General features: G+C 39.9%; 1 protein-coding gene across 4 annotated transcripts in view; it reads left to right on the top strand.

Moving 5' to 3' along the window:
• doc2g (double C2-like domains, gamma) overlaps nt 1–17,950 on the top strand; it is a 75,509-nt gene that overhangs the window by 47,955 nt on the left and 9,604 nt on the right. For all 4 annotated transcript variants that reach the window (XM_077523223.1, XM_077523224.1, XM_077523222.1 and 1 more), the window contains 4 exons: nt 1,827–1,936; nt 11,098–11,224; nt 11,574–11,630; nt 12,079–12,203. In XM_077523223.1, the coding sequence (XP_077379349.1) occupies nt 1,827–1,936; nt 11,098–11,224; nt 11,574–11,630; nt 12,079–12,203 (419 nt within the window). The remainder of the gene's footprint in view (nt 1–1,826; nt 1,937–11,097; nt 11,225–11,573; nt 11,631–12,078; nt 12,204–17,950) is intronic.

Raw genomic sequence — 17,950 nt, 5'->3', positions numbered from 1 at the left:
ACCATACAGTGTTGACGAGGCGCATAAGTGCTAGTGCTCATGAAAAACCCCACCTTCAGACCTGACTCCAGTTGGGGGTCCCCAGGGACAACTTGTTTCTTCTTATGTAATGTTATGTTCTGAGGTTGGATCCCAAAAGCGCAGACAGAAATAAGATTTTAACTCTTTATTCGCATAACATCGAGACAAATGACTAGATGAGAAACAATGAGAATGCATCGGGAATCACGAGACGCCAAGCCCCCTTGGGCTGCAGAGATGCACAGAGGAACAGTGGTAATAATCCAACAGACACACACTTCTCGGTTTGGCTTAAATAGACAGTGAATTGATCGGATTGGCTGTGGCGAGACATGTGGGTAACAGGACTGACATGGAATTATCTGATTGGCTGTTGACCAAGTAAAGCGATTAAAGATTCTTGACATCACATAGCTCCTGACATCACATAGCGTTTTTCCAGTTGAAACCAGATGATGGTTACATCAGTTCAAAACAGACACTTGACCTCACGGGCATGACCCAAACTTAACCCTGGCATGACCCAGTTATGACACGTAATGCACGGCACCATTGATGCACTTCCTACAAATTTTCTTCTTGAAGTCCACGTTGAGTTCCTCCTTCCTGCTACGCTTGTCCGTCGTTATTGTTATACCTGTATACACCTAACAAAATGGAAAATAATGAATCTAAAGGCGAAAAAACATTGACTAAGGCAAACATTGCACTAATCAAAGTAGCGACCGACCGTGATGCTGACCAGAGAACAATGATTGGCAAGTCCAGCTTTCATTCTTTCCACATAGAGTACAAATATACTGTACATACTGTATTTTACAGGAAATAACGAATAAACTGCTAAAAGCAAGCACATTTAGCATCTTTTTTATTTATTTATTTTATTTCTTTTAATAAACTGGATGGGATTTGCTGAGCTGCACAGGAGTACCAGTACTAAAAATATTTATTTATTTATGTATTTATTTATTTATTATTTTATTTATCTATCTTTATGGTGCAGTATCATGGTACTTTACTAGTATACAGCCCTAGAAGGAATTCTATTTTGAATTACATTCAAAATTAAATTTAACAAAATTCAAAGTAGCTGAGGTGACTCTCAAATTGACTCTCAAACACTTTAAAGGTCATAATATTTTACATACAATCAACATTTCCATACACACACGTAACTATAACTGATTACGGACAAATGAAAACTGGGAAGGTGAAGAAAATCCTTTTGAATGAATCATCCTCATTATGATAATCCAAGACAAGGTTTTTACAAATACTTTGGTTTTGCATGATTGGTGAGTTGGAAAATAGCAGAAGAGAAGAACTCGTCCCTGAAAACATATTTTTCTGTGTTATTGACATAAACTCCACCGTCAAATCCTCAGCAGGATGAAAACATCCCGAAGGCAACCGTAGGAAATGAGGCAGCAAGCGAGGAGATGGGGCTGCCATTAGGAGCCTGCATGCAATTCACTTTCCGGAAAGCTTTAAATTTTCATTCTGATTGTGTTGCACATGTTAAACGTCTGCTGCATTTGAAACTGGTGTGGATGCTCTACCTCATTACATTGCGAAGGAGACAGATGGATAGGTGAGAAGACGGAGGCCTCGTTGGCCTCTCACGCACGCTCAACAGATGTCCGAGATCTCCTCAGGGGCCGAGATAAATTATTCCCTCGTGGTCATTTTTTTTTCTTCTTCAATCCCTTGTCCTTTTTCTTTTCTGTGATCTGATGAATTTGCTACCAAGCCCTTTACACGTTGCTCTCGTCCCCATCACTTCTCAAATGTATTTCCCTCTACAGGCAAACAAACTGCGCACAAAGACTCTGAAGAACACGCTCAACCCAGTGTGGAACGAGACGCTGGTGTATCATGGAATCACAGCGGCTGACATGACCACCAAAACGCTCAGGTAGGCTCTCAGCTTGAAATGTCAGACACTTGGCGGTGTGAGCATTTTCATACAGAGGGATGAGATTCCGTGGAAACTGCCAGCAGCCACCGTGCCCTTTCCTATGGGATTTTCTCGGGAATTCATTATCGCAGCCAACTGCCCCACTTGCTGCTACTCCTCAGGTGTCGACTGTGCTGGGATTGTCTCCATATGGAGTGGCTGAGGTCAAACGTTGCCAACTTGACCCAAAAACTCAAAATACATTTTTGTTGTCCCGTAAGCTTGTTCAGAGACTTTGTGTCCGGGAATGTACATGCTGCGTGCAATGAGTGTGTCAGTGGATTCGTAATAGTGTTGGGTGACTTTGTTTATCCTGAGGAAATACAAGCACACACACACCCACACACGCTCAGTGCATTCATCTCCCCTGAACGCACAAACGCAACCAGTCAGGTGTGTCCATGTGTGTGTGTCCTCCTCTGTGTATGTCAAGGGCACAACTGGTGGAAGGATTGCACACGTATGGCTCCTCCTCTGGATCGAGACAAAATGCACACACCCAAACAAAAACAAAGCTCATCTCCCACAGACAAAACCACAATTTATTCGGCTTCCTCAAATGCATCACCGCACACACCGACTGGAGAGAACCCATCTGACCTCTATCCAAGGACACAGACACAAACAGCATGGTGGTGCTGGCTAGCCAAAGAGAGGAGGAGGGAGGAGGAGCATGTCCGCTGTCATGCGAGGGGTGAAGAGAGAGAGGGGTGGTTCCAGAAATGAACAAAGTGAGCAGGGCGGGGCGGGGTGTAGTGTGACTGATGCTAAGTGGCAGATACGGGCTTGTGGAAGAAGAAACTTAGGATGCTAAGACGGAGGAGGATGACAGGGTCAATGGAGAGAATCAGGCTAGAGTAGAGGGATTGATGTAACTGAGGCGTTCGGGAATGGGGAGCCAACAAACAAAGGAATGGGTACAGTGACAAACAGACCGCAAATGAGTTAATGGAAAGCTCACATCGATGATGAAAGAGAGCTGAGCGACAAGACAGAAAGAGATGAAAAGACCAAGAGGGATGTCTAATCAAAAGCTCCCTGGGTGTGTTTGTGTGCCAGCACCACACCTCAGCCAATAAATACAGTTTGTTCTCATTATTTCACACTGCGCAAAGCAGCGTTAGGGAACGGCGAAACAGAGGGGCATCCCCAGAGAGATGTTGACTCACTGGCTTGTGCCCGGCTACATTCTACTTGGCTGCTCTCTGCTGAGCGTGCGACATGCGGGACGCTGTGCTGTTTGAGCCGCACGCTACATGAGCCCAACACTCTCCAGGGGCCGTGCCGGTGCTGGTGGTGGAGACCCTCCACTTATTAACTCGTCGAGCTGGGCAAAGCTGCAGAGACCAAATCTTATTCAACCTCGGATTTCATCAGTTACATACATCGTCACTATTTGAACTCCACTTTATGACCATTTTGACTAGATTTTAGGGTTAAAGCTGCGCTGTATGCACCCCCACTATTTTATACCACGGAATTCTGATTAATATTGTGTTTTTAGAATATGAGTTTAGCAGCAAAATCCACCCCTTTTTATCCATCTCTGGGGGCTTCCATTTTGTCACTTACTGTCAACTGAAAATGGCATTATAGTGTTTAAGGGCTGAATTAATGACCAACACCTGTTTTCTGAATTTGGTCATGTGATGTTCACAAGCTGAGTCAGGCTCTATCATCGCCACGTTTTTTTTTTCATGACCAAACTCAGAAAACAAGTCAGCCATGATTGGTCTGAGCCCCGAGCAACTGTGATGTCATTTTCAGTCAACAGCAAGTGGCAAAATGGCCGCCCCATGACATAGATCAAAATGGGTAGATTTTACTGTTTAATCCATATTCCACAAACACATACCGTGTTTTGTCATGTCTGGGGTCACGCCAGGGTTAAGTTTGAGTTCATAACCTGTTAAGTTGGGTTCATGACCGTGAGGTCAAGTGTCTGTTTTGAACTGATGTAACTCGCATCTAGTTTCAACTGGTTTTAGGCTATGTAATGTTATGTGATGTCTGTGATTGGCTGGCAACCAGTCCAGGGTGTCCCCCGCCTACTGCCCAGAGCCAGCTGAGGTAGGTGCCAGCTCCCCCCGCGACCCTTGTGAGGAATAAGCGGTCAAGAAAATGGATGGATGTTATGTGATGTCAAGGGCTATGTGATGTCAGGAATCTTTAATCCCTTTCCCTGGTCAACAGCCAATCAGATAATTCCATGTCAGTCCTGTTACCCACATGTCTAGCCACAACCAATCAGATCGATTCCTTGTCTATATAAGCCTCCTGAGAAGTGTGTGTCTTTGTCGGATTATTACTTCTGTTCCCACAGTCTCTCTGTGCAACTCTCTTTGTTTCTCGTCTAGTCAAGTTTGTTCCACGCCTGTCGATGTGAATAAGTAGTTAAAATCTTATTTGTGTCTGCGCTTTGGGATCCAACCTTCAGCAGATGACATGTTTAGACTAGTGGGGGCACATAAAAAATGTGGGTTGACTTCACCTTTAAAGCTCAATTTGTTTTCAGGTACCAGATCTGTCCATCCGCTCAAGATCACACTACAATTCACTTTATTTTAAAGACTGTAACCGCCATCAAGGCAAGAAGTGGTCACTGTTTTACTCACCGTTTTGAGCCAATGAGTGCCGGCGAATTATTTTGTTTTTTGTGTGTGTGCATTCAAGTCAAACTTGGGTGTCTAAATTAGCCATCAAAGAGCCATAGAGTACACAAGATACACAAGTACATTCAAAAATTTCTACAGTGTTGACTTTTTTTTTCCCCTTGCTAAGGACATACTGTACTATGAAAAATGGCCTTTTTATTGCCTTGTATACAAATAGTTGGGTCTCTGGAGTGCCTGCCCACCCAAGTGTGAAATTAAACAACCAAAGAAATCTTTTAATTATCTGGTGTGTTCTGAAAATAAGTCTGTAAGCGAGACATTCCGCAATTCTGCCCAGGTGTTACAAAACAGTGGCGATAGTTAACATAATACCCACCCCACACTGGGTATGTCAGCCTGACATGAGCAAAAAATGGCGATCATAAATTCATCCTTCCATCCATTTCCTACACAGGTTATGCTCATTTGAACCACATAAGCTGGAGCTTCCCCCTGCTGAGTTTGGGCAAGAGGCAGCTGACACCCTCGACTGGTTGCTAGCCAATCGCACGGCACATATAAATAAACAAGCACTCCCACTCACATTCAAACCTGTCGACAATTTTATGGCATTTGATGAACCTAACTTGCATGCTAGAATGGGAGAGGAGAGAGAACATGCAAACTCCACACAGGAAGGCCAGAGCAGAGATTTGAACATGAAACTAACAACTGTTAGGCGGATGTACTCATCACTAGGTATTGCCTCGCCTCATGAACACATTCTTTGATTATTGATGTATGAATATTGTCATTAGTATTATTTTGTATTATTTAATGTTCACATTACCAGGTTTGGTACAGAAAGTCCTGCAGCTACGATTGAATCAATGGAAGCATAGTAGATTTCATTAACTGACAACGACCAGCGGAGTATGCAATTAAATGAGGGCCAATTGCTGCCTAAACAGGTTTGCGCTGCAGTGGGGAAGAAAAAAAAAAAAAGCAAACGAGAGAGCGAGTTGAATTTGATGCAGAACTATCTTGACAGTTGGTGGCAAAGTTGCACAGATTTGCAGAATGGGAATTGAGTGAGGGTTCTTTCTTAACTTAATGGGTTATAATAATTAGGATGGTTGCTCATATTTGCCAAAGTATTCCACTGGAATATTTTGTTATTGTTGGCATGTGCGAAAATTTATTTTAGCTTAGTGCTTCAAGTTCTTTCCTTTTTGTGTTAACAGGACATTTAGGGCTTTATTTTTGTGACCAACACAAATTCATGCAGAGGCATGTTAGACCTGGTATTGGTAATTGGTCATTCTTCCAACCGCAGGTAAGCTGGTGTACTTATAAAAGAGCTTGCACCGTTGTGGGCGTGGACACAGATGACTGTATTCGCAGACGATTAAAGCACCTTCTCTCATTCCTTTGTGGCGCACTCACATATTGCATGGAGACATCTGTGATCCATACAGGAGCAGTGTTGTTGCTTTTGGCTGGTGTGGCAACAGACAACGTAAGCATGTACCCTCATTAAATACAGAACGAGCTAGTGATCACCACTGGTTGCTTAAATACTATATTGTGGTCAGTGGAATGATTTTAAAACCTGTAATAATGATATGAATAACAATGCATTAAATTAATTGATGTCTACAATGATTCAGAGGATTTGATGCCTGCTGTTGTCATATTTATGGTTGAAATACGATAACATCTCCAGACATGTCCGCGAGGCTCAGAGTCTGTGTTGGGCCTGACTTCAAGGACACACCGTCACTACGCCAGAACACCCACCATGGTGCAAAAAGGTCTTCCAAATTGTCAAACTGGCGCCGTGAGCTTTGTGCCCGCACGAAAAAAGAAAAAAAAAATCAGGATACCCAAGCATTTACACATGCACTGAGGCCTTAGTGTGAAATTAAGAGAATTGTAGGAATATAATTTTCTGTAGGAATAAAAATGTTATGCAATCCTTAGTATAAAAATAAAAATATGAGGACTGTTGTGATGAATAAGTCATTGATTGATTAAAGAGGTTTTTTGACCAATGGAGGCAAATCTCTACCAGTGAAATGTGTATGATTTTTTTTCTTTTCTTTATTTTTTATAATAATTTATTCATATACTGTACAGTATGCTATGGCGAAATGCCTTCAACTATCAATTAAATAGAAGATGAGTTTCCACATCTATCTAATTTAAATAGCCCAGTACAGTACAATTGCTGTAAAATTGAAAGTTGGCAGAGATGTCCTGCCAGTTTTTATGGATGAACCAACCTAATTAATGTCCTTAGTGAAGACTTCACCGTTGGCCTCCTACCAGTTTTAATCCTTTAATTGATGCAGGAGGGCTGCCCGAGGTGCTCAGATCTTGATTGAAAAGTCAGGCAAAGTGACAGAGATGGAAAAAATCTCCCCCCAATTAGCAGTTTAGTCTGTCGGAATCAACGACATGTTTATATTTATTTCCCCGAAAAGTCAGCTCAATTCAAATGTCCTTTTTTTTTTGTACTGTCCTGCTTTGGCATCTACATATGAAGCACAGTGACTTTTTTTTGAAAAGTTATTTTTGGGGAGACATTATTCAAGATCACATCTAAATACTATTCAATCTATCAGTCACTGCCGTCTGCCTCAGCAATGAGGCATCTTGGAAATGATTTAGACAGCTCTGACAGTGATAATATGTATAAAATAGTTTCCCACACAGCCATTTTTTGTGCATATCATTGTGCAAGAAAATGGTTGTGAACCGCACATTCATGCAGACTGCAGGTGAATTATGGGCCTCCTTTTTGGATTTCATTGCTAAAACGGCCATCAGGCTGCCAGAGAGATGTGAAGGTGCTTTGATGAAGACATCATGCATGTGTGAGTGTGTTTGAGCGTATGTGAGTGTTTGTGTGTGCGTGTGTGTTTGGTCTTTCCTCAGTTTCTTCTATCTTTCCATCTTCCTGTCAGACTTTCTAATAGACCCATACTGTCCTCTGCCATGGGGAGATAAAGACAAATGTAATACATGATTTTGTATTGGATGCAGTCCGAGGTTGAATTTGGCTGCTGGCTGCCTCAGGTGAGACATACAGTCTGGTGCAGATAAGGTCTTGAGGGAACATATTTTGATCAGAAGTAAGATTTTCAAAAAAGACCTCTATTTTTGCATGTGGCTGAAGTTTTTTTGGGTGTGTGTTTTTTTGGTTTTTTTTGGGGGTTTTTTTTTTTTAATACATAAAAAAGTGCAGTTGTTGGCTGGTTTGGAAGCTTTGGATTCCTTCGCTTTTTGAGGATGTGACTTAAAATAACTTCTGATTGGCTCTTTCCAAGTCTTCAAAGCCAAAAGAAAAGGCAAAGGGAGAAGGAACTCCCCTCCAATTTAAAAGGAAACTGTCAGCCTTCATTTATATTTGATTTATGGGGAAACCCTGAACTAAAACTACAGTTGCTTTCTTATGTTGTACTTTTCACAGAAACAAAGATGTAGGATTCTGCTAATGTTTTTGTATAGTACTAATTCTTCTTTACTAATTGTACATTTTCCAATAGAAAGGTAGAAGTATGTTTCCAAGCTGTACCTTTGCCGTATTTGTGGATACCATTTTTGAAGTTTTAGATGTTGGTTTGCAGTCGAGTTCCTTTCCTTTTCCTTCCTAGGCCATATATATACTCTATAAAACTAAGGATGTCTTAAACATAAAATTATTATATACATTATATAGTTCCTTATTATTACCATATCTGACCTATTGTGTGGAAATCTGGGGAAATGCATATAAAACAATTACCAACTCTGTTTTCAAATTGCAAAAGAGAGCCATAAGAATTATTAATCGATCAAAATATATAGAACCAACACATCAACTATTTATTAAATTAAATGCAATGAAATTTTATGACTTGGTTGAGTTTAAAATAGCACAAATAATGTACAAAGTTTATAATAATTTACTCTGCCACAATACTCAGAAGTTGTTTGAAATTAGACATAGTCCTTATGATATAAGGGGTACAAGTGTCTATAAAAAAAAAAAAAACAAGAACAAATATTAAGTAAAGGTGTGTATCTGTAAAAGGTGTTAATTTGTGGAATAATTTGGGAATTGATCTGAAAAAATGTGACTCACTTCTCTCGTTAAAAAAAAAAAAATGTTTAAAAGTAAAGTTGAAAAAAATTACTTATGTCAGACCAGAGTATGAAAATTGTATATGTGTATATGATTTAGATAGGTATTATGGTATATGTCTAGGAAATTCATGTACTGTATATATGTTTTTGGTAAATGCATGCGTGTCTAAGTGCACTTGTATATATAACCAGGTTTATACATTTTATTTTAAAAATAGTAAATTAGTATTGCATTAATAATGTAATAAGTTTTAATATATAAAGTAAAAGGGGTAGGACGAGATAAGTTTTTAACTTCTTCCTATTCCCTTTTTGAACATGTAAACTATGATTGATTGAAGATTTTATTGGGGTTTTCTTTTCTTTTAATTTCTGTTTTTTTCTGCTGTTTACTTGTTTATATGTTCAATAAATCAAATCAAATATTTTGGACAGTTTGATCACATATTTGTGATTCTCTTCCCCTGCTCCCCAAACAGACCCCACCAATAAAATGAAACTGATACGATTTGGAATGAAGAGACTGATCTTGTATTTTAGAACTGCTATAAACTGCAAACTGGGATGTGCTTAAGACTGCCATTGTGAGTGAGGACTGCTCTGTAGATTGGAATATGCCTCGGTTGTCACGGATTACATCAGCATGTGTCAACAACAATGTCCCCACCAAGCTCAAAAAAAAATATCCAAAACCCTGGATGAACTGTGAGGCACACTCCATGCTGCATACATTCTCTGTTGAATCTGCATCTGATGTTACCGACAACTACAAACAAGCCCAATACAACTTATGTAGAGCCGTCAAAGAGACGGTACAGGTTGAAGCTGGAGGGATACAATCTTGGCCTCCATCACATCACAAACCTTTGATAGAGGAGCAACACCATCGTGACCAGCACGAATAACATATTGTCAGTCAGATGAACTGAATGAGTTCTACGCCCGCTTTGACTCACTCAACACTGAACGACACAGAGAGATTGCACAGAGGCAGAACAAAATCCCCCTCTCATTGTATCATCAGCTGAGGTGTGCAAAGTTCTGTGGAGGGCTAACCCCCGAAAAGCAGCAGGCTCTGCCTGAGTTTTGAATGTCTGCTCTTTCGAGTTGGCAGACTTGTTAACAGACATTTTTTAACCTACTTGTGCCCCCCTTTTTCATATCTACCACCATAGTGCCCTTTCCCAAGAAATAAACAGTAAGTTTGGAAAAATGGTTGGCGTACTTGCCTCCCTATCTGAGGATGAGGGTTTGAATCCAGACTTGACTCTCATTGTTATTGCTATAAAAGCTAAGACTTTACGTTAGAATGTTAGGTATGATCACGTTTGCATTCATCTGTGGTTGTTTTTATCTAAAGGCTATTTCTTCAGTAGCATCTGTTGAGCTTTTAAAAGAAACATGGGGGACGAGGGTGCAAGGATTTTTATGGAAGCCCAGAAATGGTGTGACATTTCATCACAACCACTATCTCATCACCACCCCATACAACACAATACAATATGTCATGAAGCTAATGAATATAAATCACCAGACAGTCATGATCATGAGTCAGAGTTATTCTGGGTCTTATGGAGTTGCACTGCCAAACATCCAAGGGGACAAGAAGAGCTGAAGGGGAAGGTGTGTGTATATTCACGACGCGTACAAGAGAGAGAATATCTGAAAGAAAAGAGTTGCCTCCATCAGCATGAAAAGGAGTGCTTGGTGAAAGAAATCCTAGATGAACTGGCTAGACGGAGTTAATAGCTCATAACAAATGACACTGGCTAAGTAGTGTACAGCATAGACATTAGCCTATTAGCCTCAGTTTGCTACGGTATGCTGTTTTTACTTGAAACCAAAATATAATAGACAATGAATAAAAGTGAAAATCCGAGCCCAGTCAAACTTAGTCAGTCAGTCAGTCATACCATTGATTGGCTTACAGAGGATTGATTGCCAATGGAACAGGTTTTAACAACACTTGTCTTGTAATCACTAACCATAAGATAACAAATACTGTAAGAGTGCTGGATTCCCTCTATTGTTCTTTATTTACAGTGTTGAACTCATTAATGAATTGCATTGATATGGTCCAACATTGTTTACAGTATGTACCTGGTATTGACTTTGTCATTAGAAAAGTCGGTGATTCCACATTCCTCAATATACTCAATATGATTAGCTTCTTGAATGTACAGTATACCTGTCCTACCAAACCTGTGGAACCTGAAATAAATCACTATTTAAATTTAAATTGCTTTTCAACAAAACTAAAGAAGTTTGTCTTCAGTTTGCACTGCTATCAAAGTATCCTGCAAATTGTGTGTAACATCCTGATTAATCGTAGCAGCCAAATACTCTATTTTGTCTACGCACTAACGCGTCTTGTCTTTTGTTTGTGTCATGTAGACTGTGTGTATGTGACATGGACAGACTCGGACGAAATGAATTCATCGGTGAAGTGAGAGTTGCACTGAAGAAGCTCAGAGAGGGCGACAACAAACGTTACAATATGGGCTTGGAGAGAATTGCACAGGTACATGCACTCAGCAGACAAAATACCGCATATACTGTATATGTGTTGTGATCGTGACACATACAACAAATTCCAGATTTCTAAGGACCATATACGGTTAACTGAGATGTATAATGTTGCATCTTTATTATCATTGCACAGTGTACAAGCTATCCATTCATCTTTCATTATCCAGGGTCACTATTATTTGAGCTGAGTCAGCAGATCCAACAGATATTTCACTGATTCATTAAGCTACCTGGCGTAGATTTCATTTTGTCTCCATTGTATTGTGCAGCTATCCATTAAGATGCCATGTACTGTGCGATCTCTCTTGGATCACTCCATGTCCATGTTTCTTTGGTTCCAGAACAAAGAATCAAACAATCAAGCGGTGGAGCAGGGAGCGCTCGTGGCAGAAGAGGAGGTACCAGCTTTTATCTTTTCATCAACAATAATTTTCTCTCACATACTTTATTGACAACAGTCTCTTATCTTTGACTCTGTAATAGCCCGTAAAAAAAAAATGCATAGCAGGTAAACAATTGGCACCTGATAGGACGTACTGAATTGTTGCTGCTTGTCAGTCTTGTGTGGTTCTCCCGCGGTTGTTATCGAAACCCTTCTTGTGATTTTAGAGACAGAAGTTAATAGCTTTTAGCCTCAAGGGGGAATAGAGCAGTGTCATGTTCCTAAACCCAGACAAAGCTTTTAAACTACAGTGTACACTTTCACACAGCACGTGCTTCATGCTTAAATGGGAAACTGTAATTCTACCTTTACTGGGTGAATTCTGTAATAATAGTACTTTCCCTACCAGTGTCCCCCACTGTGCGTGTTCATTTTAGTAAAAGGTGTGTGTTCTTTGTGGGCAGCGGGGACGCATCCTGGTGTCACTGTGCTATAACACAGAGAAGGGCTGCCTGCTGGTTGGGATCATACGCTGTGCCCATCTGGCCGCCATGGACTCCAATGGCTACTCTGACCCCTTTGTCAAAATGTGAGTACATCAACATCTTTTTATGAATAAACCTCGGTTCTTCTCTTTATTTGCATATGTAAACATTCTGAATTTGGAGTAAATTTTCCTGTTGCAGCATATGCACAACATTACACTATGTCCGCAATCGGGGTCATGTAATGGGTCCGCCACGAATCAGTTCTCATCACACCACATCAAGTGCAAGAGAGCAAAAATGTTACTTTTAAAATTAATCTTCACAAAAGAGAAATTTAAAAAAAAAACAACAAAGATACTTTACAACTAAGTTTATTTTTCCCTCGTTTATGATTCAGTCAAAACTTTCTTTAGACAAAAATGTACTTATTTATTTTTATTTTTAATGTATTATAATTAGGGCTGTGCAATTAATCAAAATTCAATAACAATTTCAATTATTACACATCACAATTACAAAATTGGCACGTAAACAAAACAAGAATATTAATACTAAGTTTGAATTGTTTAAATGTATGTATTTGCACCTTTTTTTTTTTAAATGACTAATTTAAAAAGTCGTGTTTGGTTCAAAAGGAATTTACATAATTATAGTGTTTCAAATAATTGTATTTGTCTTAATATTTAACCAGTTCAGGGTGTACCCTGCCTACTGCCCGAAGTCAGCTGGGATTAGCTTCAGCGCCCATTGTCAGGAAATGCGGCTGTTTTTAAATGCTTAAACATTTTCTTGTTTTGTACCAAAAAATAAGCATTTGAATAATTGTGATTTCAATTATTACCAAAATAATCTTGATTATTATTTTTGTCCATAATTGAGCAGTCCTAATTACAATGATCTATTTTGATTGTTGTTTCTTTCAGCTCTTATTTTTCACGTGTAATTTCTTCCTTTCTCTCTTGGTTCTGTTCTGAAATTCTGACTTTACTTATTGTCCTTTTTTCCCCCTTTCCTTTTCTTCCTCAAGTGTCATCTTTATCTGGTCAGCGCACATTTGGCAGCAATCTGTATTCAGTCAAGCCAGGCTGCCAAAATACAGTAGCCCTCAGTATGATGCATTGCAGTCCTACACTATTGCAATTTACTCTCATAATAATAAACTGACAAATTAATGAATAGCTCAGCGACAGTGTCAATCAAAAGTGAGCATTATCATCCCCACCATATGTGCAGTCTTATTGTTTTGGGCGCCATTGGTTTGTTTGCTAGCAGCATTATGGAAAATCACATAATGAAATCCGTGGCAATATGGCCAATAGAAAAAGCAACTTGCTTAATATGGGGAGGATAATAATAAAATGATGGATACTGAATTTTCGAATAGTAGAATTTCTGTCAAATCATACAGTACAACATTCTCTGTGAATCACGGAGTATCTTACTGAATACCAAAATGACAGATTAAGAAAACACAAATAGGGTGCCCCATGGTGTTCTTTCTTCTTTTTGTGTTGGATGTCATTGGATTGTGCATATCAGTGGTCAAAGATTCGCGGTCTGGGGGCCATTTGGGGACCACAGGATGATATTGCAGGGCCCCTAGTTGACGTCAAAGTTTAATGTTAGTGCAGTTTCAATTTTTTTTTGCCGTGTCATTGCCCTATGCGGTTTGTTTGTTTGTTTGTTTGTTTGTTTGTTTGTTTGTTTGTTTGTTTGTTTGTTTGTATTAGCACAGGAGCACCCCGACATTTCATAAAAGCACAAAGAAAGTTGCAGTGCTCAAGAAATCAGATCAAATCAACTGAACTAGACATTTTGAGGAGTATGCAAAGTACTAAGGAGATGTGAGTGAGCACCACGTCACCAATCTTGTTCAAATTCTCAACAACTGTTAATGTATTAGTTGTAATTCGGTTGAATATGTGAACCTTTTTTTTTTTTTTTTTGTAGAATACTTGATGCGGCCCAGACATACCCAGACTATATTCACATACGTTGCGTTTGGCACCCCAGGTGTATATGTTTCAACCTAATGAGGACTCTTGTGAGTTTCAGTTTGTCAGCACTTTTTGTTTTCTTCAGATTTTACTCTACCGTCATTTTTGAGGTGGCTTTTTTTCCTCTCTTCACAGTGTGCATTGTTTTTTTTTTACACAACACTTTGACTCTGACTGGAGACAACATCCTGTTTTGTCCACTTTGATAGAATAGAATAGTTATTTTCTGAGAAATCTCACACCAATGGACAAAGGTGAAGCTTTTGCAGAGGTTCTCATTCGGATGGCCATAGCGAGACTGTACACAGCAGCGAGGAAAAACTTCTCTTTTCTCTCACTGAAGTTGAAGTGTTGACCATTAGTGGAGCACACAGAGGGCTGTAAATATCCTGGATGGAGCATGAGTCACTGAAGAAGCACACAATGAAGGGTTTTTATGAAGCATTACTTGATCAAAGGCAGTGAATGGAGGAGAGCTGGAGAGTGTTTCGAGTCTGTGAAATGCTGAATGACGCCATTGGCAAAAAGCTGCACAAGTGGGAAAGATGTGCTACAGACCACGCAATATCTCCGATATGCACGTCTTTTTATTTCGCCCCAAGGCATTGATTTGTTACAGTACTTCACATTTTACTTCATCCGGCCCATTTGTGCTAAATCGTGAACACAGAAATGTGCATCTCATTCGTTTTCGTTTTTATTACACTCTTTCATATAGCCGTTTATTCACCCTTGTACCATCCAAAACAACCTTATTTACCTTGCTTGCACTTTTAAATCATTCTTTTTGTGATTTACCAAATCCTTGTGTAAATGGTGTGTGTGTTGGTGCGTGTGTGATTCGTGACTACGCCGTGACTGAGTCTCCTTTCAGGGACACATTTCAGACTAAACACCAGGGACCAAGGCCATGTCCCTGTCATGTTTTGGTTCTGTTTGGGGTAGGTTTTGCTTTGTTTTTGTTGGGTTTTGAGTTTGTCATGTTTATGTTCTGCTTTTCTTGTCTTCCCTAGTCTCGTTAAGCCTTGCCATGTCCACCTGTGTTTGCCTGCCCTTCCTCATGTGTCAACCAATCAGCTCCCCCTTCCACTTGTGTCTTGCCCAGCTGTGTCTCGTCGTGTGTAATTAGTGTGTGTACTTAGTCATCGGTTTTCGTTTCAGTTCTTGTCGGTTCATTGTTCTTGTTTCCCCACGTCCATGCTCCCATAGTTAAGTCTGCTCGTGTATTGTTTTTCCCTTCGGTATTTTGTTATTCTTTGTTACCAAGCCCTGTTTGCAACTTTAGTTTTGTTTGATTAAATTTACTCCATTTTCGCACCTCTGCCTCCCTGACTTGTCCGCCTCCTGTATTTGGGTCCACCACCACACTTTCAAGTCCTGACAGTCCCAACTGCTAGAAACATCTGCCAATCTCATGCCTCTCAGTGTGTGTGTGCGTGTGCGTGGGTGCGTGCGTGTGTGCGTGTCTGCGTGTACTTGTAGGGTTTACAAGGAAGTAAGTTTACTTGAAAGTAGCTGCTATCAGATAGCTGCTGCTGCAGTTTATGACACAGACTTGTCATCTAGAGCATTTAACGGTCTGTAATATAATATTTTTATTATGATACATGGTAATATAAAACCGATTAGTTTTGTTAGTGTAGATCACTTACATTTACTGTATTAACTTACCTTTTTGTTTGTTTATATACTTTGGAGTCCTATAATGAAATCAAACTGCATTTTACAACTGTCTGATGACTCTGGGAGGATTAATAAACAAATAGTTTTTACTGTTACTTTAAGACTTGAGCTTTACATTGTTCTGAGTGTGACGGTACTGTCTGTATATGTGTGTTTGTTTCCACTAAATTAATCTTAATCTCCAAACTATGTGATAGAAACGTAGTAAGAATATTCATACCCATTTATATTATAGCAGGACAAATTATTAGGAAACAAATATAAACACAACACTTCATGAACAGAACTCAAAGACCTAAGACAGAGATGGGCAACTAAAATGATGGAGGGTCCACAATTTGTCATCATCGCTGCTGGAGGAGCCATATAGGACCACACTCTTACTAACTAGATGTACGACAAAAATACCATTTTAAATATGGACAAAGTATGTACCTATGTCTGTTTTTTTTTTTATTGAAATATGCCAAGCACAGCATGCATTTCATGTCAGAACCGTACTTCTCAGATGTTTTGATCTCTTTCTCATTCAGTCAGTGAAGTCTTGACTTCTTATTTGTCAGCTTTATATTTAGCGCATCTTTCATGAAGCACAATTTTGTGACTTTTAAATCTCCATGTCAGAGTTTTGTAAGCACTATTCGTCTTTGTTTCTCACAATTTCCCAGACTTTCAACCAACTCATAGCTTATTTTTCCCGGTGTACTGATAACACGTCACTTCACTTCCTTCCTGTGGCTGTTTTTGCCTTTCCATGAAGATTTGTATTAGAAAACATTGCATGGTACTAGACAAGTATGAATAACAGCTGAGTCACAGTTGAGCTTTTCTTTCAGTGGATTGTATTCAGTGTAAAAATGAGCAGCAATGTATTGTTAGTTCCAGGAGATCCCTGCATTGGACCACTGAACATCTCTTTAAAAAGCGAGGGAATAATCCTTCCTATCTCTATGGACCAGCCTCATGTGTTCTGAAATATTTTGCACATTGAATTCGAGCATATTTGGATTGCGGGTGTGTAGAATGATTTTGGATGAGGCACCGCTATTGTCAATATTGCATTCATTTGTTTTGGAAAACTGGAAATTGGAATTCCCCCATCTGTGCTGCATTGGAGCCTATGCAAAATGGGATTTGGCACAGGTCGGCGTAACACCCCCCCGGTGCCTCCTCCTGCAGGCTTCTGCCTTACCAGCTCAATTGCTGCCGGTCTTTGTCTGCCTTCCTCAAATAGACTTTTTCACATTCTTTCTTGTAAACAAAGTTTGTCATTTGAACGGACAGTTTAGTTGTATTGAGGGAACTTATAGCATACTGTGCTTCCTTTCAATTGCTTATTTGATTAGGCTGCCTCTCGCTCATCAAGCAGAAGGATTGAGAAGGAAATTGTTTCTGATACCCGCTTTCCTTTTCATTGCTGACACAAGCATATGGTGAATCACATTTTTTGCACCACCTTCGCTGATTCCGGTACCGCAGTGACAGCCTCAAGTCTGTGCGATGCATCAGCTGTCAGTCACTAGTGGGAGGGTAGGGAGATACCCCACCACCTGAAAATCTTGACTCAGAATTTACACAGATGACTCCCACCGCCCTCCGGCAACCCGTCTGGTGCATCTTTATTGGAGCGTATATATTCCTCCAACCTTGGCATGATTAAGATCTCGCTGTGGTCTGCTGTCACTTGTGTTTCTTTGTCCAAAGGACTTCGAGGTCACAATTATCTTCAAAAGAGTCATTTGTAAACTTTCTGTCTCAATTTGGTTCCATTCTGCAAGGTTTATTGTCAAATAGGGGCAAGAGATAAAAAGTGGATGGATTAATAACTTCCATTCCAGAAACGCGCGGCTACAATAGATTTCGGGAGCACAAACGGACCATTTAGTTCCACAAAAATTGTTTGATTGCGCCGTGAAAGTTCACCTGATTGAAGTTTGAGATGTAAAGATGAAGGTCAGTCATCTTGCTGCTTTCTGCACACTAGAAATATGAGGAGAAAGTACATGCCTGGCCTTTTCCAAAATTGACAGACGCTACCTACCACACCACCTAATTAAAGGCCAAAATCACCCTCTGTGGACTGGTGATAAAAAAAAATAAAAAATGCCCTATAACTAAAATGGTCATCTTTTCAATTCCCTTGATCTGTGTAGGGATGACATTTCCTC

This window comes from Festucalex cinctus, chromosome 6, assembly GCF_051991245.1.
Source record: "Festucalex cinctus isolate MCC-2025b chromosome 6, RoL_Fcin_1.0, whole genome shotgun sequence".
Classification (NCBI taxonomy): Eukaryota; Metazoa; Chordata; class Actinopteri; order Syngnathiformes; family Syngnathidae; genus Festucalex; species Festucalex cinctus.
Note: the sequence above shows the minus strand (reverse complement) of the source record. Positions and strands in the feature narration are given on the sequence as shown.